At 44.8% G+C, this 25920-nt stretch overlaps 1 protein-coding gene across 2 annotated transcripts in view; it reads right to left on the reverse strand.

Annotated features, from left to right (window-relative positions):
* Positions 1-25920, reverse strand: part of TBC1D8 (TBC1 domain family member 8) — a 559729-nt gene that overhangs the window by 121385 nt on the left and 412424 nt on the right. For both annotated transcript variants that reach the window (XM_078658030.1, XM_078658029.1), the window contains exons 9-10: positions 22010-22160; positions 17086-17300 (exon numbers count right to left, since the gene is read on the reverse strand). In XM_078658030.1, the coding sequence (XP_078514156.1) occupies positions 17086-17300; positions 22010-22160 (366 nt within the window). The remainder of the gene's footprint in view (positions 1-17085; positions 17301-22009; positions 22161-25920) is intronic.

The raw sequence follows: 25920 nt of genomic DNA on the forward strand, positions 1-25920 counted from the left end.
ACTACACAAATGCATGCAAGAGGTGGACTGAGCCCCAGCAAAAGTGCAGACCAACAAAGTGTTGCCTCCCTTGCCTAAGACTGCAGGTCAGCATACCATGATCAATTTGCAAAACTGCATCAAGAAGCTGAAGCTGCACCCTCCAACAACTAGTCGCAACTCCTGAGCACGAGAGCTTCCCAGTGCTCTGTTCGTGAACCTCGGTGAAATACAGTCCACGCCACAAAACATTTCAATTCATCTGCCAGTAATCAAGAGTTAGTTTGAGTCCTTAAAGTTTACAATAAATGTTTTTGAAACTTTTCCCCACTTATCTGTGAAGAGACTCAAAATGTTAACTGTTTCAAAGTGCTTAAGGCATAGGATTTTGAAGCCACTGGTAACATTTCATGTTGTCTATCCATTATCGTCCCTGCTAAAATTTTCAATCAGTCAATTTGAATAGCACAGCTCATCACCTGAAAGAGTATCCAGGACCTTGCAAGGTGCAAGGTACCCAGTTGAATAGCCAGGTCTTGAGAGTGCTTTTCAGAATCCCATTAGAGAAGGGAAGGTCTGGGGCTGCGGCTGGAGACTGTTTTATGTCTTCGTTGCGAGGTAGGAGAAGGAGCGCCTTTTGCTCGGGCTTCTGTCGATAAGGGGATGGTGAGCGAGTGAGAGGGAGGCGGAGCGTAGTTGTCTAACTGGCTGATGTAAGTTGAGGCAGTGATGGATGTAGGCTGGTCCTAGGTTGTGTAGGGCCTTGTATGCATGGGTCAGCAGCTTGAACTGGCAACTCTTCTTTTCTGGGAGCCAAAATAGTTTCTTGAGGTGATGGGGGTCTGTTGGAGGAGGTTGAGGACGAGTCTGATTGTGAGGTTCTGAATGGTCTGTAGTCTCTGGAGGTGGTGTGTATTAATCGCTGAGTAGAGAGCGCTGCCGTAGTCCAGTTAGCTTGTGATGAGGACTTGTGTGACGGTGCGTCTAGTGTTCAGGGGGAGCCACTTGAAGATCTTTTGTAGCATGCACAGAATGAAGAAGCAGGCAGAGGAGACTGCGTTGATATGGGACTTAATTGTCAGCTTGCTGTCAAGGATGATGCTGAGATTTCTGGTGTGGTCCGATGGTGAGGGTCCTGGTCCTAGTTCCGCGGGCCACCAGGAAGCGTTCCAGAGAGTGATGTTGTTGCCGAAGATCAGTACTTCCGTTTTGTCAGTGTTGAGCTTCAGGCAGTTGTCTGTCATCCAGTTGGTGATGCTCATCATGCACCTCTGGAAGCTGGTTCCGGTGGTGGTGGGTCCTCGGAAAGGAAGAGGATGATCTGAGTGTCGCCTTCCCATCAACCAATGACGGACTGGCCAATGTGCCACTTTAGCAAGTTCCCTGTAGGTTGCAGGCTTTGGGCGGTTTCCAAACAGGATGGGCTTCCATTGCACAACCATGAGCACATGGCCCTAGTCTGGACACGGCCACTGGGAGGCTGGTTTGAGTACTTTTGCCAGTGCTGGTTTTAGTTTCCTGTACAGTACAGTCATCAACAATATGACTTGAATTTAGTACTTGCCCTGTTTGTGCAAGTAAATAATAACACGAGGCATGCACATAAAACTGTATTTTAGGGTGATGATATTCACCATAAAATGTATCATTGGTGTACTACTTTGTTTTAGGGGATTGCTTTTACTTCAGCTTCTCGTCACAAGAGCCTACCCTTCTTCAGGGTCGGGCTGGCCTATAGAGCAATCAGGCAGTGCCAGAGTGGCTGGTATGAAAGGTCAGTGTGTGGGCACATTTTTTGGCTGTTTGTGGGTCTGTTTTCTGGTCAGCTGGGATGGTTTTTACTATTAATTTTCCTGATATTAAAACAAACACTATCTGCAACAAACTGGAATCCATGCCGGCTTCCATAGTTTGCAAAACAATTTTACAGCATATCTTTACAAGTTCAAAACTGCCTCTATTTGCAAACAGGGGCAATTTTTTAAGCAATCTAATTCACAAATGGGGCCACTTTTATTTTCAGGCACCTGCCTATTTTCTGTCCAAGTTTGGCACTGCACTTTTTTTCTTTTCAGGACCTAGACAACGGTCAACATTAAGCAGGAGTTGCCCAGAGCACAAGAGCTGTGAGATTACAGCCTGGAAGAGGCATGCTGCAGCCTGTACACCTTAGCGGTAGGCCAAAGGGATTAACAATCAGACCGTAAACAAACACACCGCCTTCAACAATGAAAGAAAAATGGAGTAGTAAATGGCACAATAGAGAACAGCACATGCAAAGAAAAACACAACAGTGGATTCTCAAACACATGGAGAGTATTGGGTTATGTACTTGTCTGTCTGGTAACTGATCAGGTGATTAGCGATTATGCGGTTCAGTTTAACAGCTGCTTCCAACAGCCATACATAATATTAAACCTGTTCACCAGGACATTACAAAACTGGTCTCTGGTAGTGTTGGAATGAGGATTACAGAACCATGAGAATCCTCTACCTACTTCCTTCCTATTCTGGCTGCTGAGCGAACCCACTGGCAAATGAGACAAAGACTCAACTATAAGCCATTTCCCAACCTGGTACAATTCAACCATTACTAAGTAATGTTATCACTATTTATAAAGCGCGACAATTACCTGGAGGTGTCCTGGCGCTGGACCACTAATTCTCTGAGAACATAAACAGGAGACCAGGATTAGAGAGTAAGAAGCCAGGTTTTCAGTCCACTCGGAAAGTGGAGTAGGTCCAGGGCCTTTCTCAAACTAGGGGGAAGCTCATTTCAAGCTTTAGCTGCGCATACCATAAAGCTTCTCACTCCCCATGTGGATTGTTTGACGAGTGGCACAGTCGCCAGCTTGGCTACTCCGGAGCGGAGGGTTCTTCCGGGTATATACCACTGCAATTTCAGTTTCAGGAAATCTGGGCCTATTCCGTGGAGTTCCATGAACACGGTAATAAGAGTTTTAAAAAGCACTTGATTCTTGACCGGCAGCCAGTGCAGTTTTCTCAATTCCTTAGAGATGGAGGTGTATTTGGGAGTACCTGTAATCAGCCTTGCAGCTGCATTTTGTAGCAGTTGCAATTTGTTCGCAAAACGTTCCTGTATATTTAAATACAGGCTGTTGCAATAGTCGAGTCTGGACATAATAAGAGCAGTGACTAAGCTCTGCTGACAAATTGTAGGCAGAAAGGGCAGTATTTTCTTAATCATTCTAATTAAAAAATAAACGGAATATGCCACTGCATTAATTTGGTCCCCGAAGTTGAGTTTTTCGTTGATAATGACTCCTAGGTTCTTCACCTTCCTAACAGGAGTAGGAAGTGTCCCCATGTCTTCTGCCCACCACCTTGGGGTCCAAAAGTTAGGATCATTACCAAACAGGATGACCTCGGTCTTGCCAGAATTCAATTTCAGGCAATTTTGTGACATCCAGCTCCCGACTGCTGCCATGTAATCATGGAGCCTGTCCTCAATTTCTGTTGTCTGACCAGGCCGTAAAGCCACCACAATTTGCGTGTCATCAGTGTACGAAGTCAGGCTGAAGCCAAATGACCTGATCAGGGTAGCCAGAGAGGAGACAAACATTTAAAAGAGTAGGGCTAAGGGAGGACCCCTGGGGAACTCCACACAGCAGCGAGAAATGTTTTGAATTAAAATTACCCAGTGCCACCGTTTAAGATCTGTCCGACAAAAAAGATCTAAGGAAATCATAAGCTTTGCCCTTAATACCACACGCTGACAAATGGTCCATCAGAACATCATGATTGACCGTACCAAAGGCTGCGGACAGGTCCAGCATAATCAGAGTTGCTTTCCCTCCCCTGCCCAAACCTTCCCTTATCTCCTCCATAGACTTTATCAGGGTGGATTCTGTGCTATGCCCTTCTCTGAACCCAAACTGAGTTTGCTCCAGAGCGTTGGATCCAACTACAAAGGTGTTGAGCTGTGAGTTCATGGTTTTCTCAACCAGGTTTGCAGGTTATGGGAGGCGAGATATGGTTCGGAAGTTAGTTGGCTTTTTTGGGTCCAAGTTAGGCTTTTTCAATAAAGGCAATATTGAGGCCAATTTCCAATGACTAGGGAAGGGCCCGGCTTCAAACATTGTATTGAACAATCCGGTGAGTACTAAGGCAGCAGTCACCTGTGCTTGTTTAATTATTGCGACTGAGCAGGGGTCATAAGGGGGAGCCTGATCGGGTGGAGAGGAGCAGCTTCTCAGTGTCTGTTGTGGACAGCGGCCCAAATTTATTGAAGACCGTTGGGGGATCAGAAGTTGGCTGCTTTTCCTCCAACCGCACCCCTCCTTCCTCCGGATTAGGGCGACTGAAGTTCAAAAATATGGCTTCTACTTTGTTCAAAAAGAACTGTGGCAGGGTATGCTCAGACGTGAGTCCCTTATTCACTTGGCCACTGGATTTAAGATAGCCTGGCTGATGAGGATTATGAATCCGAAACCGGTCCCAGGATGCTTGTTTCCGGTCCAGGGAAGACATGGCTTGGCAGTTCGGGCTGGACTGTTCCCATGAGGCACAGGGTCAGACTGATTTGCATATAGTCATGTCTGAACTGGGGTGGCTGAGTGAACTAAAGAATGGTGATGGATTAAACCCAGATCAGTTGACTGGGGGTGAGTGTTTGATTTGGTCAAACGCTCCGTCCATCATCCCATTTTGTATCACTTTGTTCGCCATAAGTGTGGCAGGGTATGCTCAGACGTGAGTCCCTTGTTCACTTGGCCACTGGATTCAAGATAGCCTGGCTGATGAGGATTATGAATCCGAAACCTGTCCCAGGATGCTTGTTTCCGGTCCAGGGAAGACATGGCTTGGCAGTTCGGGCTGGACTGTTCCCATGAGGCACAGGGTCAGACTGATTTGCATATAGCCATGTCTGAACTGGGGTGGCTGAGTGAACTAAAGAATGGTGATGGATTAAACCCAGATCAGTTGACTGGGGGTGAGTGTTTGATTTGTTCAAACGCTCCGTCCATCATCCCCTTTTGTATCGCTTTGTTTGCCCTAAGTGTGGCAGGGTATGCTCAGACGTGAGTCCCTTGTTCACTTGGCCACTGGATTCAAGATAGCCTGGCTGATGAGGATTATGAATCCGAAACCGGTCCCAGGATGCTTGTTTCCGGTCCAGGGAAGACATGGCTTGGCAGTACGGGCTGGACTGTTCCCATGAGGCACAGGGTCAGACTGATTTGCATATAGCCATGTCTGAACTGGGGTGGCTGAGTGAACTAAAGAATGGTGATGGATTAAACCCAGATCAGTTGACTGGGGGTGAGTGTTTGATTTGTTCAAACGCTCCGTCCATCATCCCCTTTTGCATCGCTTTGTTCGCCCTAAGTGTGGCAGGGTATGCTCAGACGTGAGTCCCTTGTTCACTTGGCCACTGGATTCAAGATAGCCTGGCTGATGAGGATTATGAATCCGAAACCGGTACCAGGATGCTTGTTTCCAGTCCAGGGAAGACATGGCTTGGCAGTTCGGGCTGGACTGTTCCCATGAGGCACAGGGTCAGACTAATTTGCATATAGCCATGTCTGAACTGGGGTGGCTGAGTGAACTAAAGAATGGTGATGGATTAAACCCGGATCAGTTGACTGGGGGTGAGTGTTTGATTTGTTCAAACGCTCCGTCCATCATCCCCTTTTGTATCGCTTTGTCCGCCCTAAGTGTGGCAGGGTATGCTCAGACGCGAGTCCCTTGTTCACTTGGCCACTGGATTCAAGATAGCCTGGCTGATGAGGATTATGAATCCGAAACCAGTCCCAGGATGCTTGTTTCCGGTCCAAGGAAGACATGGCTTGGCAGTTTGGGCTGGACTGTTCCCATGAGGCACAGGGTCAGACTGATTTGCATATAGCCATGTCTGAACTGGGGTGGCTGAGTGAACTAAAGAATGGTGATGGATTAAACCCAGATCAGTTGACTGGGAGTGAGTGTTTGATTTGTTCAAACGCTCCGTCCATCATCCCCTTTTGTATCGCTTTGCCTCAACTTTTGTCATTGTGTGGGAGGCCAGACTTGAGACAGTTTAAAAAAGTTCTTTAGTAGAATTGTTTGCAGAATTAATTCCCTTTGTGAAGAAGTCTTTCTTTGCTTTAAATAGGAGTTGTTTGTAAATAGCCAGACTTTGTCTATACTTCTTTTTCTCCTCATCCATATAATTTTTCCGCAAATCTTCGCTCGAGAAGCTTACAGGAAAGTTTTTGTCTCCGCAATTCTTCTGAATACCAGGTGGCTGTGGGGTGTGTCTTTCTAGGGCGTAGCGTTTTAGCTGGAGCTAGTGTGAGCTAGTGTGTTACAGGCTGACTCCACCCAGGATGTGTAATGAGTGACCGCCACTTCTGGATCTGATGGTAACAGACCTTACAGAGGCCATGAGTACAGCCTGTAAGTCTGTATTCTTAATTCTGTTCCAAGTTCTGCTTTGAATCTGGATCTTAGGGCCTTTCTCTGCCCTATTAGGGGTAGCTAGGAGAATCTCAAATTGAACTTCCACATGGTCTGTCCAGGTCAAAGGCAGTGTGCCCATAAACCGCAAGTTCGGGTGATTTAAGAAGATTCCATCTAGAGTGTATCCTGCCAAGTGCATGGGGCTCATCACCTGCTGAGTCAGGTCAGCACTCTTCATCAAGTCTGTGAGGGCCACTTTGTCAGAGTCCTCCAATAATTCCAGATGGTAATTGAAATCTCCCAAGATTGTGAAGAAGTCTGAACACAGCCCCTCTTCCAGCAGGTTCCCAATGGAGGATGGGACAGTACACCTAGGTTCTGGGGGCTGTATACTAAAATGGCCTTGAACGCGTGGTGATGTGATAGTCCAAAACTGAAGGCGAGCGCCTCACTTGCCAGCTTGGAGGCTGTATGAAAGGTAGCCTCCAATCTGGAGGCTACCTTTTCACCAGGATACCCTGGTGGAATAGCTTTCACAATGTCGGGACCTGAGCTGTCATCTGTCCATGCTTCAGTAATGAAGGCAATTTGAATGTCCTCTCCTCCTATAAGCGAGGCACATTCAACACTGTGCTTCACCAAGGACCTGGCATTCAGCAGCAGACATTTGAACACAGTAATGTTGTCCTCTGCCATCGCTTTAAGAATGTCAACCTTAATAGGTTTAATGGGCTGGTAACTGAGCCTAGGCAGTGAGGCATTATAATTGGGGCAAGTAACCAAGTGGACCCTGGCCTTGAGTCAAACGCGAGGCACAGACAACCAGAGATCTTATCGACTGGCTTCAATTTCATGAGTTGGGATCAGGTTTATCCCAGGATATCTGTCCCTGCTGGATTGCAACTGGCAGGGGTGCTGGCGCGGACAGGCGCAGACGGGTTTGCCTTTGGTGCACCGTTGGTGCGGTCGTGCCAGCGTATCAATTTATAGGTACAGGGAACTAGTCCGGGGGCCCAGATTCCCCCCAAAATGGCATCCCGACTCTACACGAGTCTCTGGAGAGACCAATTAGTCTGCCCGCCACTGATCACACCCACCACTGCTCCCCACTCCCCCAGAGAAAGTCAGCATGAGGATGGGATCCCCCCCCCCTTAGAAAATAAGCCTGCAGACGGTGTCAAACCCACACCTCTTCCAAACAAAATATTAAAATGTTCACATTCTTCACATATCAGTTCGACAGACAGAAAACTGGACACAAGTGTCCCAGCTGTACATGGTAGAAACAGGAAAGGTTAGTTTTTACTGCATATATTTAAAGTCAGAAATATGGCGTTCCCCATTTGATACTAAATTTACAGTAGTATCAAAAATACTGGTTGTGTTAATGTAATTACAGAATGGTGGTTTTACCATGAACTTTCCAACAATCTCTAAATGACTTCCTTAGCCTTTTGTTAGACATTTATTGACTTCAACATTAACTAAGAAAGTCCTTAATTCGAATTATGCTGCTTAGGGTATTATTGCTTTGCTAAAAGCAAATACAGTTCATAAAAACTGCAGAAGTGTAAAAAAATAAAAACAGTCAAGGGAAGAAGCACACAGTCCTGATAAAAGAGAATTGCATAGGGGTGGGCAAACTACAGAACACAAAGCCATAGCAGTTCACATATATTCAAGAGCAGAAGGCTTTCCACTCACTGTGCAGAACTAAGATCCCATGACTTTCAAACAAATTGATGTACTGAAAACTGGGACACAGGGCTCAGAATGCAAAATACAAAGGTTAACAAGAGCTTCACTCTGAAGTTAGAGGTAGTATCTAGCAGTGAAACCCAAGAGCAAAGAGATCAGACTGTGTTGATGGATCTGCAGAAGACAGGGAGAGACGTATATGGAACAAGAGAGTAAGGGCATTTCTGATTTCAGCAATCGCAGATTCTACTGTTCCCAAATGTCAACCAGCAAGCAGGAGGAACTAAGGAGAAACCAAAGGGGCCAATAAAAAAAGAATTTCCGTGCACAGGAGTTAACACAGGTAGACTGTGCAGTGCAAAACTATAGGTTGTACAAGGGGGCATGACCTACATTTTTGTGGACCTGAAGAGAAGAAACAGACCACTTAATGGAACAAAGCGGAAAAGGAGGGCCTAATGCAGGAGGATTTAGAGATATCTGACCAGAGAGAAGCCGGATCCGGAAGAGGCAACCTAGAAGACTTGGTCCTGTCAGTAAATGTCAATGTGAGCAGCAGTAGGTGCTAGAAGGCAAGGAAATGACAGTAGATCTTTGGGTTTTTTAATGTATAGGTTTTGGTTAGCATTTTCATAATCAACAGTTTGATACTTGCACATTAAGAGAACACAATGTTGTTCCAGAGAGTCAAATTTAACCCCTTCCTGCCTCCCCTTCAGGCACTAACAAAATCACATTTCTATATCAATACACTGTATAACGATCTACGCTCACTGGGAAAGATCAGAAGTAGAGAAATCAATATATCAACTGCTAAATACTACAGTACATATCATCTACCAGGTCCCAATCTGTCAATGCAATCGCACCATCGTTCAGCAGCATATGCATATAAGGGGGCAATGTTTATGGGGGAGCCAATAGTTCAGTAAGCATCGCTGTCCAGGCCTGTAGGTAGTCAACGGGTTTATTGTCCCTACGCATTATGCTTATATGGCTGGCTCTCTTCAGCATTTGGCCATTCGGCCATGTCTCTAAGCCAATCCGTTAACTTTGGTGTCATTGCGGACAACAATCATATGGCTATTCTACGTTTGGCTAGTACAAGACCCACAAGGAAGAATTTCCTGCTTAGTTTCTTCTTTTTCTAATACGGGATTCGTCCCAACCAACGCTGCCCTACTTCTCTGGGGATGGACCATCCATTGGTCTCATTCAGGGACTTCAGAACCGCCTCACAGTTTTCGTTCAGCCTAGGACACCCCCAGGGGCGACAAAGTGCAGCTCTGCCTGGTCCCCCGGTGCAGCATGAAGCGCTGCAACACCGTTCCTCCTACCCTCACCTTTGCCAAAAGGGCACCATATAACAGCTGTATCCAATTAATGTAGGGTACCTAAGCCAACTTTCCGCAAGACCGTCCAGAAAAATTCCCATGACCAGGAATCAAACACTTGTTTAATATCCAGCAGCGCTAGCATGTACTGGTTTTCCTCCAAGGCCCGGGTGCGCATCAGCAAGGAAAATCTCCTTAAATTACTCAGGATATTCCTACGAAGTATAAATCTACATTGGTCCTCGTGAACCAGCTGTGGCAGATGCTCCAGCTATCGAGAATCTTCACGACATTGAGCATCGACAGGGGTGGTAGGAAGTCACTATTGTGACATTCTTGTCCGGCTTGGGGAGCACAACTATAAGCACCTCCCTCATAGAGGCAGGAAGCAATCCCTTTCTGTATGCTTCATTATAAACTTCCAGAAAGCGGTCAGCCAGTCCCTCCCCTGATAAAATTTGGCTGCCAGGCCGGCCTCTCCGGGGGCATTAGCTTTCTTCAATGCCCTTATAGCTACCATATTTCTTCCCTAGTTATGGAGGCGTCCAAACTGTCCCTCCACTCCCGCAACAGGGAGGCCATCTGCATGGTAGCCAACACCTGCCCGTGGAGCACAATCAGGCGGTGCAGTGTAAACCTTCTGCAAGTGGGATGCAAATAACTTGGTAATGCCATGTTGTGTATTCACCATCCACCCCTGTGCGTCCCGAAGCCCTCCATGGGCGAGCAGCAAGTTTTGTTTCGGAGGAGGGTGGTGAGCATTCTACTAGCCTTGTCTCTTTCCATATGGAGACACGGTCTATAATTGGAAAGGACAAGGGTGAAGTAAATTCGCATTTTATGCTTTAACTTTCTATTTGTCTACCGGGGAAATATTTTTCCTTGTGGAGAAACTGCATACCCTGCACTTGAACAAATGTTGGGATGTTCTGTTCGGCATCCCACTCTGGAAGGGGAATTACAGAAGAGTTTCTAATGCCAAGACAATCACAAGTTTGTTGAGGTTCTCAAACTGTCAAGGCAAATGACGAATTGAACCGCCCACCCCAAGTGTGGGCTAAACGTCCATAGGGATTCTTTGGGGATACCAGAGAGGCAAAAGTAAGGCCATTTTCTGCCACAAATGTAGGTTTAGGGCCGTCAATGGCCTTATGAACTGTGAACAAACTGACAGGCCCTCCCGCAAAATTTGAGAGCCATATAAATTCACATAGTGAGGCCACATCACAGATACATACAATCTCTATCATTTCCAGGTTAGAAAAGGGCTCGGAAGGAGTTTGTGAATACAAATAAACTCATAGGTTTATGAACATTAACAAACGCTCCAGGAAAACCAAGCCTTGAACCTACTCTTCCCCAGCCCATCAGAGGGGTCTACTAATAAGCACGTTTAGGCAGTCATGGCCCTCCTACTAACTTTTTGGGAAACCATACAAATTCACTTATTAAACACCGTTTTAATATTTTTATTGCTATAGTAAGATGCCTCTTTTCTAATGGACACATTCTATTTCGTTTGACTTTACCCTGTAAGTTATTGTTACATTCTCTATATTATTTCTTACTTTTTTTTGCTAATATTATTTTATTCAAATGTATTTTTAAATTGCCTAGACACCTGCATTGGCCCGTCTATACCCAACAAAACGTTATCGAAAAAATGAACATATGTACTTGTTAAATTGCTTTTCAAATGCACCATTTAACATAATTTTACTTAATATCTTTCCTCTTCTTAGAGAGAGGACCCATCAGTTAAATATAAAACCTATTCCCACATACATTAATGTTTATAGTGCGGCTTTTCTGACACGATTTATTCCATGGGATAGACTCCATTTAATCAAATATCACAATCCCCATAAGTGTTGTCTGAAACATTAAACGCTAAAGCGTATTTAGGATGAAAGACAAAACATGGCTGGAAGTTGTCACAAGCCAGCCCCCACGAGTGGTCATAAACACGGCCTAGTCACCATCACTTACAATAAAGAGTAAGCTACTAAAATGGTAGTCTAGCCCAGTAAAGCCTGCGGTTGGCCCTGAAACAAGCAGCCCTTCCTGCATAAAGCTGTAAAACTGAAACTAAGGGTAGACACAATGTCTTGATAGCTTCCTGTTTCTGGTTTTATTTTTAGTGCCCCGGCTAAAAAAAGAGAACCAGGCAACTACGGAGGCCTCGGAGAAAGTCTCGATTTTAATTTTAGAGAACCAGTCTCACAAGGCGAACAGCGTCAGGTCAGGCTGAGTAACAAATGTCCTGTTGGTGGTTTCTGCATACCATTCTCAGCATAGCAGCAGGTTCAAGTTCCCCTGGTACCTAGCTCTGTGCACGTGTGTAAAAAAATCGGAAATACAGGCTGGGTGACGCAAGCACAGCCAAGCCCAGAGACGTTTTAAGGCATGGGCAAAGATGGTTCTGGTCCAGGACCCCAGCCTTTCAAGGGGCCCCTTGAGAGAGCCAGCTCAGTTCTGCAAAGAATCTTGCCTTGATGACCTTTAATAAATCGAAAGCAGATTGTTTTAAATACTGTTTTCCTTTCATTTATTTTTAACGGGGTTATGTGCGAGTGTATTACAAACATTTTGCAGAGAAATTTTGTGATTATTGTTCAAGCAACATCCATAAAAAAGTTTCTTTTAGATCGAAACAGGAACTCACATATTAGAAATGGGAAAGTGCCAACGAGTTTATTTGCAGTAATATTGGTGAGCTGCTCCTGTGTCTCAATATTAAAAACACACATCCCTATTCCAGAATATTAGATGTGAACACATTTAGAATTTGGACGAGTGTGCCTGTGCACTGTCAGTGACCTGGCAAAAGGAATGAAAGAGCTGAAATTGGATATTGAATTAAAGTTCTCTCTAAAATCGACTATTGAACGCCATCCTAACAGGGATTCCAAAAGCCCACCTAGCCCCTCTAAGGGCAGTGTTGAACATGGCTGCTAGACTCGTATCTGGAGTAAAAAGATTTGAACACATCACTCCAGCTCTCAACTCCCTCAACTGGCTTCCCATGGAAGGGAGGTGTATTTACAAGCTGGACTGCATTACACACAAAACCCTTCACTTTCTAGCCCCTAACTACCTGAACAACAAACTGGTAAGGGCAGGTCAATCCGGAACTCTGAGAAGCTCCAACTCACTCCTTCTTATTCCTGCGAAACCGAAAAAGAAAACCACACAATACCGATTGTTTTCTGGCAACGCTCCCAGGATGTGGAACGCTCTCCCTAGAGTCCTGAGATGCAACCCCTCCTTCTCCTGTTTCAAAAGGGACATGAAATTCCACCTCCTTGCTTCCTTACTGCCTGCCTACTATGTAATGCAATCACCGTCTGTTCTTTTACAGGATGTATGTAAAGCGCTCTAATACCTACGGGTCTAGCTAGCGCTATATAAAACTTTAAAAATAAATAAATAAATAAATAAAATAAAGCTGTTCCGAACAGGGGCCCCCAAAGTACGTTTGGCCCAGCCCCCCCAAAAAAAGAGTCTTGGCCTGATGACCTTGTTTATTTTTCATGCAACATCCATCACAAATGAAAAAGGAGAGGGTCTCACAGAGATTATTTGCAGTAATATTAATGAACTGCTTCTGGGTTACAATATCGAAAACACACATCACTATCTCTGAATATGAGATGTAAACGCATTGGAATTTGGATCATTGCGCCTGTGCACTGCCAGTGACGTGGCGAAAGAGGGCATGAACGAGGTGAAATTGAATCTTTATTTCAAACCTGTTCTGAAAAGGGGCCCCCAAAATAGGCTTGGCTCAGGGCCCCCAAAATCCTTTAGATGTCCATGGCCAAGCAAACTTTATTTTAATGCTTTAGCCAACACTGTTTTTATCTCCCAGCCTTCCTTTTTCAATCCGGGCTTTTCAAATGAGGTGGATCCGGTTTCTGAGACAGAACTCCACGTTGCGATTTCTAAAAAGCATAGGCAAAGCCAAGAGGTGTGAAGCCTACACTCGAGTGCTAACAAAAGCAATATAAAAATGCCTGCTGCAGCACTCAATGATTAAAACAAGCACCGCTTAAGCTTATAGGTCTGTGTTTGAAGTGCAAAAGTGTGGATAGTTGGAACATAAGAGCAAAACACAATGGGGGAAGCCAGCAGGAGTGTCGCCCCACTGCTTTCTCGCAGTGCGAGAAGCTGAAACATAAAAGGGTATTATGAATACCATTTCACGTTTCTGCTTCTCTCACTGCGAGAAAGCAGAAGGCAGGGTTTGGTTGGGGGGCGGGCGGATGGGCGTTCCTGCTCCAGGCAGGGGAGGAGTGGCTTTCCCACTGTTGAGCGCTGACTGTTTGGTCGGCCCCAGAGCAGACCAAACCAGTCATGCACACTCTGCATGTTCTCTATGTAGGCAAAATGGCCTCCCCCTAGATACCTGTGTGATCAGCGTCCCAGCCAATCACAACGCTGCTATTGCACCGTTGTGATTGGCTTAGGGGAGAAGAGGGAGGCTGCCTGCTTCCTGTGAGGCGCAGAGAGAGGAGACGCAACGCAGGACCGGAGGCGAAGGTAGGTTTAATTTTTTTTTTTAACTAACCCCCCACCCTTTTGCCAGCAAGTCATGCAGGCCACGACTACTCACATGCGGTCCAAGGTAATCACTCAAGAGTAGGCAGAAGGCCTCTTCGTCTATCCCACTGCTAGAGGGAGTTCAGATGCTACTACATTTGATAAAGGCACTCACTGCCATGGTGATTATCACTGAGGACTCATTCTTTTCCTTTCTTTTTATTTGGTCACCTGTTACAGTGCATTTTGTTTGTTCTTCTTTACTTGGTAAGAGGCAACAAGAAAGTGGACTCTTACGATAAACACATTAAATAAAGTCTAGTCTAGTGTTTTTGTATAGCTACCCGTAGGCCTACCAGCGGTCTTACAGACCCCGTAAGATAGTGAAACAGGGGGGTTTAGTCACCGAAGAGCCAGGTTTTCAAATAAAGATAAAGAATACACATGCACAAATACAATACAATAAATAAAGAATACACATGTGCATAAACACTGCATCCTGCAATGCACTGAGCGACACTTATTATCGTGGAAGCAATTACACACTGCTTATTGTAACCTGTGTGTTGAAATGTTGGAAGGATAGTTAGCTGTATTGTGCCTTTGTTAATCCATTAGTGCAAGCTGTTGCATACATTGTCTACTTACAAAAAACAAAGAAATCCATTAAAAAAAAGTGCAAGCTGAAGCATACAACCAAAAGCCTTAAGTTAGAAATGTTTACCCCATTGGGCTGAATGGACATGCAATCGATAAACCTCAAATCAATGGCTGAAAGAGGTTGGTCAAAGAAAGCCAGTGGTTGAACGGGGCAGCCACAAACCCCAGTCAATATTTATTTAATAAATAGGACTGTTATGTGAACATCTTTATTTATAATTTTGTTAGTTCGATAATACATTGTTACCAACCACACAACATTTATCTCAAAGCCATCATGTATAGTATTCAACCGTAGCAATGTCAGTCCATGCAAACTCTTGATCCTTGTGTCCCCCCAGTTTTCTCATTCCAATTTTAATACCGCTCCAGATATAATTATTATGTGACCACCAATACTTTCATCTTCGCAAGATGTCTCCCACACTGGCATGATAATTAGATCTCCATTTATTTGGCGGATATATCTATTGGTCAATTCCAGAGTTCTTCCGCTGCTTTCTTCTGTGGCTCCCTCTCCTATCCCCTTTTCACCCATACTCCCTCTCTTGTACGTCCTCCTTCCAGACCTGCATTCCCTTTAAGTTCACGTCGGCATGTCATTCATGGGTTCTGTTAACTTCCTAATCATAGCCATCCATTTTTCCAGGTCTTACCCTACCTTTTTGTCTGTTCTAGTGGCTCTCATGTAAACCTCTTCTGCTAATGCCCATTCTGCAGGTCTTTTTTCCTAGACCTTCATTATCTGGCCCTGAAGATGAAGTCAGTGTATAGCAATACGATGGTTAGCCAATAGCGTACCCAGGGCTGCGAACCTTTGTCTCTTTTTGTTGCCATTGTGTGTAAAATAATCAACAATAGACACTGCCTAGCAAGTAACTCAGGTTATTCTCTCTTCGAGAATGCAATTTAGTGAAGACCAACCCCAGGGCTCAACTATAAATCGCAGTTCAACATTATGTAGATAAAATTTGTACCAGTTTCTGCTCACCGTAGGCAGTTATTTGGTCTAGTTCAGTAAATTATACCCAGCTTTAGCTTGTCAGCCCTCAACAATTTTTATCATTTTATAACTTATTTTGTTCCCTTCCCCAGTTCTAGCACTGTGGTAGGTTTAGGTAGAGTGTCCAAATTTCCATTGCTATCCGTGTCAATTTAGCGAATCGGAGGGACTGCCCAGGCCTAGCCCCCTCAAACATAAAGATATGGTCTAGCAACAGGCTTGTTAGACAGCTGCTCTATCACAATCAAGACCTAAAAAGGATTGCTTTCGGTCTACAATACATGGGTGAAACATAATTAATTGTTTGATGACAGAGGTGTAAATTAGTTCCTCATGCAATTCAGTGAAGGGAGAAGAAGGACTAAAATACTGCTGAGAGCAGATACCTGAAAGTTCCTTAGTTAAATAATTAATGGCTGAAGAATGTTGAACCAAATCCTCTTAAAACATGTATAGGCTAAAATATGTACATCGGCACCATTATATGTTGAACTTAACAATGCTTGCCTGCACACTCAACATGAATGCTATAACAGGGGTTGCCGTTCCAAGAATATTCTACTTTTTTCTGTCTCCATAGATACAGACTGCTCGCTTCTACAGGATTTCTGCCAGGCTCAGGATGCTTATCCATCATCTAACTTTTCACTCCTGTCATGACCAAGGGAGAAGCTTCAGGGGTTGACTTGAGGAATGCTGCATGGATAGAGATAGACTCCCAGATACTATGGTATGCTGGGTCCCAGGTACACACGTAACAAGCAATCCAATAATTGACCAGAATACTTAGTGCATTTTGTCTAGGTGAGAACTTGTTAAAGAGTTCGGCAATAGGAGGGTTGCAATGACTGCGTAAGTGCTGGAAAGTGTTATGCTCATCTTTAGACCACTTCTTTCACTGAAGTAGTTGAATCATTCCTCATGATAACTTTGTTAGCAGGCATAAGAGTGGGATGGTAGGGTGCCTCTTTCACACATGTGCATAAAGGAGATGACGCCACAAGAACATGCGCTGTGCTCAAGCAGGGGTTGCAGACGGCACTCCACTGGAGCCTGCACATGCCCACCATGGATTACGCACATGTGCAACCAGACAGCACTCATGTAAGATGGTATGAGAGGAAACGCCCCTAGAACCACACATTGGAAATTGTGGATTGTGCAAGAGCCCCCCCTCCCCCATTAGATAAACTAGATTTTCAATAACCTTTGATTGGCAATCTGTAGTAACTTATTACTGTTTTATTAGTGGTTCTTCACCCCTGGAAGACCGCCTCTTTACTACAGCTCTAGTATGTGGTTATGCAATGGAAGGGTGGGTTTGACTTTGAAGCTCCTTGGGGTTTTAATTTAGTTGGCACTGTTCTGGTTGTCTACTCATTTCAGCATGGCTTGTTCCTGTTTTTTGTATAATAAGCAGGTATTCAAGCTAAGTTGGAAACCATTTGCTGATTACTACAACTTTACCTGGCAATATCCAATTTTTGGGTTTCGGTACGCGTAAGCAGTCAGGACTCTTCTGAGGGCATCTATTCCAGTCTTGCTTTGGAAGGCCGGGTGCTCGGGTAAAGACCTGTGCAGGTCACGCTCAATCTCCTCCGTTGCCATGCAGCACTTTCCCATAGACTCGACCAAAAGATTACCATAGTATCCAGGGTTCGAGGCAAGATCAATCACAGCGTCTGAAACGAGAGACGAAAGAAAATAATCTGAGTGGCATTTCATTTCAGCACCATTTGAGAGTGAAATAATGATTTTGGCCAATTTTCAGTTTTTTGCACAATGTAAAGAGATTACATGCACCGATTATGCAAAATAATTCACCAAACCATAAAGACATCTGTATGTCACACACAGTAAAAAAAATTAAAATACACTTGAGGCGAGCACAAGCAGTAGTACCTAGTTCCTGCTCCCCAAAGCAAACATTTGGAGGGAGAAACCCCCCAACCATTGGGAACAGTCTGCGTCTCTCCCACTACTCATTATCTCCGCAGTTGCATCTGGGGTCAGAAGCTTCCATAGGGCATGACCACCCTGCAACTGTGAACTACTATATGCACACTCCTCAAACCCTCAGCCTCTCACCAAACACTGAATGGAGTAATGAATTTCGCAATCAGGCCTATAAGACTTTAGCACACACTACCCTAGGTTTCATGCCCAACCCTTCACATCTTCAGCACAGCAGCCTGGATTACAACCACACACCTAGCTTCTGCCACCTGTCTGACGTTTTCCATCTTAAATAACTGGGTCTACCACACAGCCCTGTACTTTACCCCGCTACAAATGTTTCTGCCTATGCGCCCTCACCTTTTGCATTGGGAATCATCGCTTTCCCCCGTTCATCAACATAGACCTATTCACACTTTGGAAGTGGCTCGCCGTCTGTTCACTTCCTCATTTGAGCACCTCACTTCCATCCTTGAGACTGCTTGACCACCTTGACCTTCTGAAGCCCAACATACAGGCTCAGAATCTGCTAACCACCCTTTCACTTGCCCACGTCCACAGCCTTCCATTCATTGGTTTGCCATGACATTTCATTTACTGCTCCAATTTGCCACATTACCACTTCAGAAGTATACTTGCCATCTACATTTTTTCAGGCGACTACATCCTTCCATCCTTACTTGCTGAATACCAGGTGTATGGTATGTGAATGAACTGCTAAATTTGTTTATGACTTTATTTTTCATTCAAAGTTTGACACAAAGTATAACAAAGAAGTAACACGATCAGTATTCTAGCCACCTAGTGACTGGCTCCAATCAGATTTTCAGTGAATGCTAAACTCATGCCAAATGGATTACATTCCCAATGCAAACATTAGGATATGTCACATAATCCACTAGGAGTCCTACACAGTGATCCACATTTTCAACAGTGGTATGGGGTCACAGCGTGTCGGCCGTGTGAGTTCACTACCCCTTCGATTCAGGTAGTCCATGGTGCGGTGGTCTTCATTTCAGAGCCAGGCCCTCCACTCTGCACTTTTCGAATCAGCCTAGCCTAATTATTCTTTACCATTCCAGAAGTGCATGTCCCTCTAATGAAGATTCTTCTATAGTGATTTCACTCCTTGCCCGGTCTTCATGTAATTAGCTCCGATTTTACATAATCCACCGCACCTATCCTACCATCCTCCTTGCATTTCTTTTTGTTGCTGTCAACCGCTGGTTCACAATCTGACCCAAAGCAAGGCTTTCTCGAAGTGCAAGGGAAGATCTAATACTCGGCCTGCACCACAGTTAACGGCACCAGAAGGACTCACTTTATGATAACTCCTGGGGTCCCACAGCAGGCAGCTTGGCAGTTGAAGTTCTTATTATAAGCTGGATGGGTGGAAACAACATGACCTCCCATTCCAAAATCATGTTTGTGACCTCATGTTTGATATAAAATCAGGGAGGGCCATAACTACAATAAGCATTACTTCTCACACACTTTTTTCAGCATTTCCCATATGGGTGAAAGCTTGGGGAGGATCTGCTGGCCCAATAAAATTCCCCTTGAGCCCTAAGAGAACAGGGTGGCCCCAGCGTTACCCCTAAACTGCTACATTTCGAACCCACATTTACTTTATTCTCTCTGTTTCCTCAAGAAACACAGATCTCTGAAGCACATAACCCCCAACTTTCTCGATTGGAAAAGGGCTGACACAGTGACATCAACCCAATTGATATGCAAAATTGAGCCATCAATGCAGCAACCACAAAGTCACCCGACTCTAGCTTTCGAGGCATTATATGGCTAAGAATCATGCGCTCATCCCTCAATAATGGATTGTCTGCCCCCATACTGATTAGCAGTTTAACTGCAGCAAAAGGGATATGGACAATTCCAAGGCCAGGAGACAAGGAAAAGGCTACTGGAGATAGAGGCAAGCAGAAAATGCAATTGGCGGGCTGGACTAGAGCCATTAATGAATATAGTCCTGCTATGGGTGAAAGCCCATAATAGACATGAGTAGTGCAAGGCCGTCATTGGTATGAGAGAGTTCATAGATTTGAGGAGCAACATGGGAGGACTTCAAAGGTGCAGTCAAGAGCAGTCGGAGATAGTGAGCTGCTGTGGACATCCGCCATGAGTCAGTGTGGGAAAATGGAAGGGACAAAAGTTGTGGGAGTTCTCTCCCAGACGGATACATGATTGATAAAGGAAAGGAGTGGGTCGGAAAATTAAATAGAGTGCGGAGATATTCCCATACCCATATCTCCTAAATGTGAATTCTATTTTACTTAGAGGAAATAGAAAATAAAGTATGCCCTTCGCCAGAGCACTAACTCCAAAACAGAGACAAGCGATGAGAATAAGAATGAGGAGGAACACCAGGAGAAGGATTAAAGCTAAAATCACAAATATATGAAATAACAATGGGCAGGTGACAGGCAGAGTTTACCAGAAGGAAGAGGAAACTACTCCATACCTTCCTCTTAGGCATTCTTTTGTGAGAGTTTAGGCAGTGTATAGCTGCAGTGAGAAGTCAACATGGTCTTGTGAGCTAATGTATGTTAGAGCACTTATTTAATGTATTCGCAAATGAGGTGCTGCTCTATTCTGCAATAGATGTTTGACTACACAGTTGGCCATATGATTTGAACCCAAGCCTTCCAGTTCTTATGTCAGCCGAGCACAGTAAATGCTGTTGCCTTCTTCTGAGCCCTTCCAATCACCCTTTGTCACAACAGCCGGAGTTCCTTTCTATGGTCTGCTTTACAGCTTCAATATCCAGGGATATGAAGTTTAAATCTAGCAGCTGAGGCAGTGGTGTGTGGCTAATTTTTCCTACTTATTTCATTCAAGGAAGAGGACAGGGCAGCATTTAATCATGGTCTGCCTTAAGGGAAGGAGGAGTCACCAGGTACCGTCTTGGGCGCCTGCTTGACATATCCTCCCCTCTGTCAAACACAGCAATCCATGCACAAACGACCCTCTCATACTATGTCTCTAGCCTTAATGCCATTATTTTACACTCTGTGGCCTTAAAAACCTATTTCTGAATTCTTTTTTTAAGTTTGATTTTATTGAAAACAGCAACATAAAAACAAGTTCTCAATAATAAACATAAGTCACAATATGAAATAAGAATAAAAATACAATAGAAATAAGAAAGTGTGACAACAGAAAACTAAATACAAATTACAGTAAAATATAATCTCTCTCTAATTTCTAACCACAAATAATTTTGCAACCAAGCACCAAGATAATGATTAGCCTGCACGTCCTCAATCTATCACTAACTGACAATCATGAAAGGAATAGAAAAAACACATATAAGGGCCCACAGGCACCCTGAGCAGCCCAATAATCAATGTTGAGAGAGATGACTGAAGCTTGCATGCAACAATAATGTCAAAAACACCACCGGCAAAAACACTTGGTCAAAGAAGATCCACCCTAACAACTACTAGGCCACAACAGCTAACCACCTAAGCCATGTTTCAGCTCAGAAAATGCCAAAGTAACTGGCTTAATAAAAGGGAAGGCAATAGAACATGCACTGGAGATACCCTTCACACCTCTCTCCTCAATCAGCAAGGCGGAGATCAAACACTCCTGTGAATATATGTATTTTAGTGACAGTCTGGGTACTTACAGGGGCCAGATTCTGTAGCAACTCACACCATTCTAATTATTTCAGGTGCTCGCAGCAGTTTTAAGCCCACACCTTCAGTTAAAAAAGAGCAGTGTTTGTTATCTTCCAAACTGAGCATCATTACTACATGAGAAATATTGCACAGTGGCAATATTGCCATGGTGTTTAGGGATCCCCTGAAACAGAACTTACTCTAAAATATGTCACGGGAAAGGTATTCTGTGAGTTATTCAGAAGACAATGGACACCAATCGTGATGAACATGTTGGAAGTCACTGAAAGTGATTACGTACTGCACAAAAAAGTATAAAAGAAAGATGGAATGGCTAAGCCGTTCTTCTGCAGAGTTTGTGTTTCCACCTGTGTTCCCTGCATTCTGTTTTAACGTTGCCTCATTTCAGTACATGAGTCAATGCTAGGCACATTATGAAGAGTAGAAAGTACATTTCATAAAGCTAGATGATATGTTCCTATCATTATCAGTATGGTCTTAGGAGCAGTTTCAATTATGATGCACAAAACAATATTTTTTACCTCTTTAACAGAACAACCTCTCAGCCTTATCCACGGGATTTCATAGGTTAAAGTGAACATGTTGAATTTCCTGATAAATTATTTTTATTTATCAACAAATGTATTTTTTGCACTGCTCAAAGTTTCATGCTTATCTACCAATTTCCCCACCTGTGACCCAATAAGGCACAAGAAGTACAGACAAATTCAACTAACTCACACTTTTTTTGTTGTTTTATTTGTGCATGAGGACTAGATTCCTTAGAAAAACATTACCTGAAAAGATAAGCCACAGCTCTCCTCGTAGAGATTCCGGGATCCCCATCGCCACAAGTTTCCTGATCTTTTCTGTGCGAAACATACAAACACTTCGACCGTATTCAGCAAAATGGTCCTTCCACAGACGTTCCTTAATCTGCTCCCTAGACTGGAAAGGAATACAAAATAAAAGGTTTACTTCTGCCAGATACAATAAGTCGATCATCCAAATTACTACTCCCACATCCAATGAACGTTACATATTATAATCATAAATATGCAAATGAGCCAAGGTACCTAACCCCCCAACAGACCTAAAATTAAGAAATAGCGATAAGACAAAAAGTCACTTGATGCATGTCCTTCATTCCACCCAAGGAGGTTCATAAGGAATGGACATTTCCTAAAACATGAAACAAAGTGCAGGTACAGTGCATAATGAAACAGGTAAAGATTCTGTAAACACAGTATGCTCAAACCATGCATCTTTCTAGACTCAGTGTCTGAAGGAAATTACATGAAACTTTCTTTTGATAACTTTATTTCGGTCAAAGACCATAAAAGTGCAATAAAATATATACAAGCACAATAATAAAACATAGATACATTAGAATTAAAAAGTTATTAAACTTTGGTTATCAAAGGAATAGTAAAGGATAAAAACAACAATCCGTTATTTCTTGTAGATAAAAATAGTTCTTCTCCGCCACATGCCTAGTAGAAACCGGGAGATGGCAAAAACAATAGGAGGGGCAGTGTCATAAGTTAGCACTCTACAGGCGTGTGCACAGTGTCGGAAACCAAGATTTTTGCATAATGGGATGATCCAGCATTTTCGAATTTCACTATATGCTGGGCAGAAGAAAAGGATATGTACAATGTCTTCTCTGGCATAATTACAGGCAGGGCAGTTGACATTTGTCGTTTTTGCCCATCTGGATGTCAGTGCCCCTACCGGTAAAGAGCCGTGCCTCAGTTGATGTACAGTTTTCTTGCTAGTGGAGGCTGCACCAAGTCCAGAAATACCTCCGTCCTGTATTCGACTTTTATTGTAAGGAACTCAGTTGACAGTCTGCCCAGGGAGGTAGAGCAATGTAGCAATTTAAGATTGTACGATTTTACAGCTGCCACCAGTACAGTCCTTTGCATCCTCATACAGCTGTCCTCCGGTGTGTCCCACAGTTGGGGAAGGCCAATTTGATAAAAGAGAGTCTTCACATGTACCAGCCAAGGTATATTCTTGCTCTTTAGCTGTCCCCAAATAGTGTTAAATTCTGCTCTAAAGGGTTCAAGCTCCGGGACAGACCAGAGCCTTCTCCAATAGAGCAGGGGACGTGCAGCCACCAAGTCAGAGATAGGTTCCAAACCCAGTTCCAAACGTAATGGTAGGAGGGGTGTGCTTTGTGGGAGACCAAACAGATGTTGCATAAAGGACTGCTCTACTTTCATTAAGTTACATGCATTAATATGTCCCCAGAGTTCGGCAGCATACAAAGCAGCAGACCTAACCTGTGTTCTGTATATCTCTAGGGCAGGGGTAGCCGATTTAAAGGTTGAGGCGTTATGGAGTCTACCTACACCACCCATGATCTGTGCAAGTCTCAGAGAGGATTTAGAGGCTTGATGGTCCCATGTAAAATGCTCAGTCAGAGTCACCCCCAGGTATATAAAGGTCTTGACTCGCTCAAGTGGGGTTCCATTCAGTGTGGGGTCTGGACGGGTGTGCCTCGGGGGGTTGAAGATCATGAACTTTGTTTTCTCCAAGTTGATCTCCAATCCCCGCGAGGCACAAAAGGAGACAAAACCGTCCAAAACCCGCTGGATGCCCGATGATGTCCGAGACAACAACAAGGTGTCGTCCGCGAACATCAGAGCAGGCACCCTACCAGTAGCCAGGCGTGGGGCGTCGTTGTCCCTGACACAATTAAGTCTATCTATCAGGCCATTAACATACAAACTGAAGAGTGTAGGTGCCAGTACGCAACCCTGGCGTACGCCCCGGGTAACAGGGAAGCGGTCAGATAATTCCCCGTTTTTCCCACACCTCACCTGGGCATAATTCCCGGTATGAAGTCGGATTAGGGCATCTAATAAGTAAGGAGGGAGACCAAGTTCCTCCAACACCGTCCAGAGCCTCTCCCTAGGAACCAGATCGAATGCGGCCCGCAGGTCCACGAAAACAAGGTAGAGGCTGCCACCCTCTACTCTTGCGGTTTTCCAGTATAGGACCTGCAGGCGAAAGATCTGGTCCAAAGTCGAGACCCCTGATCTGAATCCGGCTTGAAGGGTGGTCAAAGTTTTATTTTCCTCCATCCAGCCCAGTAATCTCTCCAGTAGAATTCGACCCATCAACTTCTGGGTTGTATCGAGTAAACTAATTGGTCTGTAGTTTGATGGGGCGAGTGGGCAGCCCTTTTTAAAGATTGGAACAATCTCAGCTCCCAGCCAGGTCTCAGGTACTGGGGAACCCTGTAAGACAGCATTAAACAGAACCATCAAGTATGGGGCCCACATTTTTGGCTGGGAACGAAAAAGATCTCCAGGGAGCTTGTCCAGACCCGGAGCCTTATTCGGGACAGTTTCTCAATTGCCGATTCAACTTCCCTAAATGTAATTTGGACTAGGCTATTAGTGGGAGACCTATTGTGGGCATCCTGACTCACTATAGAGAGACCAGGACCCAAGGCCCCGGCACTCTACACTCGTGCGGAGGGTCTGAGGCCGTAGGAATCTTGGGAGCTCGGTTGGGGCTATGATTTTGACAGGGGAAAGTCCCTGAGCTCAGGGCCCCCAGCAGTCGACACTCGTGCGGGAGGTCCCGGGCCGTGCAGGTGCGAGAAACCGAGAACCCAGGACCCAAGGCCCCCGGCAGTCTACACTCGTGCGGGGGGTCTGGGGTCGTAGGAATCTCGGGAGCTCGGTTGGGGCTATGATTTTGACGGGGAGAAGTCCTTGAGCCGGGGGCCCCCAGCAGTCTACACTCGTGCGGGAAGTCCCGGGCCGTAGAGGTACGCAAAATCGAGCTTCCGGGCCCCGGGGCCCCCGGCAGTCTGCTCTCGTGCCGGAGGTCCCGAGGCGCACAGGCTCGAAGGTCCAGAACTGGTTGTAGCGGTCTATCCTGGCCCTGACACCCATTTTCCTCCATCTCAGGACTTGTATAAAAGTGACTTGAAGTGTGCCTCCCACACTATAGGAGCAATATTCGAGACCCCAGCATCTCTCTCGCCTGCCGCTGAAGAGGAAACAATTAACCAGAAGGTCTTGGAATCTTTTAGGAGTAGTGCCTGTCTCAATTCATCCCACCTAGATTCCTCCCAATCGCTCTTTGCCCTAGTGAGCACCTTCTTGTACAGCAATTTAGATTCTCAAATTTTAAGGGTATCTCTAGATTTAATTGCCTTAAGCAGGGCTTTCTTTGAGTTTTTACAAGCGTGGTTATGCCAGGGGTGCGTTTTATTCCGACACGACTTAGTCCCACTGACCGGATAAAATACATCCCCTAGTCTCTCAACCAAATTTCGGTGGGTCTCTATGATCTGCCCATGGGAGATGGAATTGCCCATATCACTAATTAGTGGGATAGCTATCTGATAGATTTTTGCGAGACGGGTAGGAGAGTCTAGGCAGGAAGGCCATTTAACTCTTCTCCTATTGTTAGATATGATGTGTGGGGGGATTGTCAGGCTGGAGCCAGAGTCAGGGTTAGTTAATCCAAATGCGCCGGGTTTAAGCGTTAGGACCAGCGCATTATGGTCACTATCGTTCCTAGGAACGACCCCAAAATCTTTAAACTTATCCCAGTGTTTTGCTTCCAACATAAGGTAGTCAATGATGGAGCTACGGTTTATCCTATTGTATGTGGGCTGGCCGGAACTTTCGTTGTTGCCCCTTCCATTGCATGCCCGCAGAGACATTGCAAGGGTCAAGGC

Source organism: Lissotriton helveticus, chromosome 8 (genome assembly GCF_964261635.1).
Source record: "Lissotriton helveticus chromosome 8, aLisHel1.1, whole genome shotgun sequence".
NCBI classification, from domain to species: domain Eukaryota; kingdom Metazoa; phylum Chordata; class Amphibia; order Caudata; family Salamandridae; genus Lissotriton; species Lissotriton helveticus.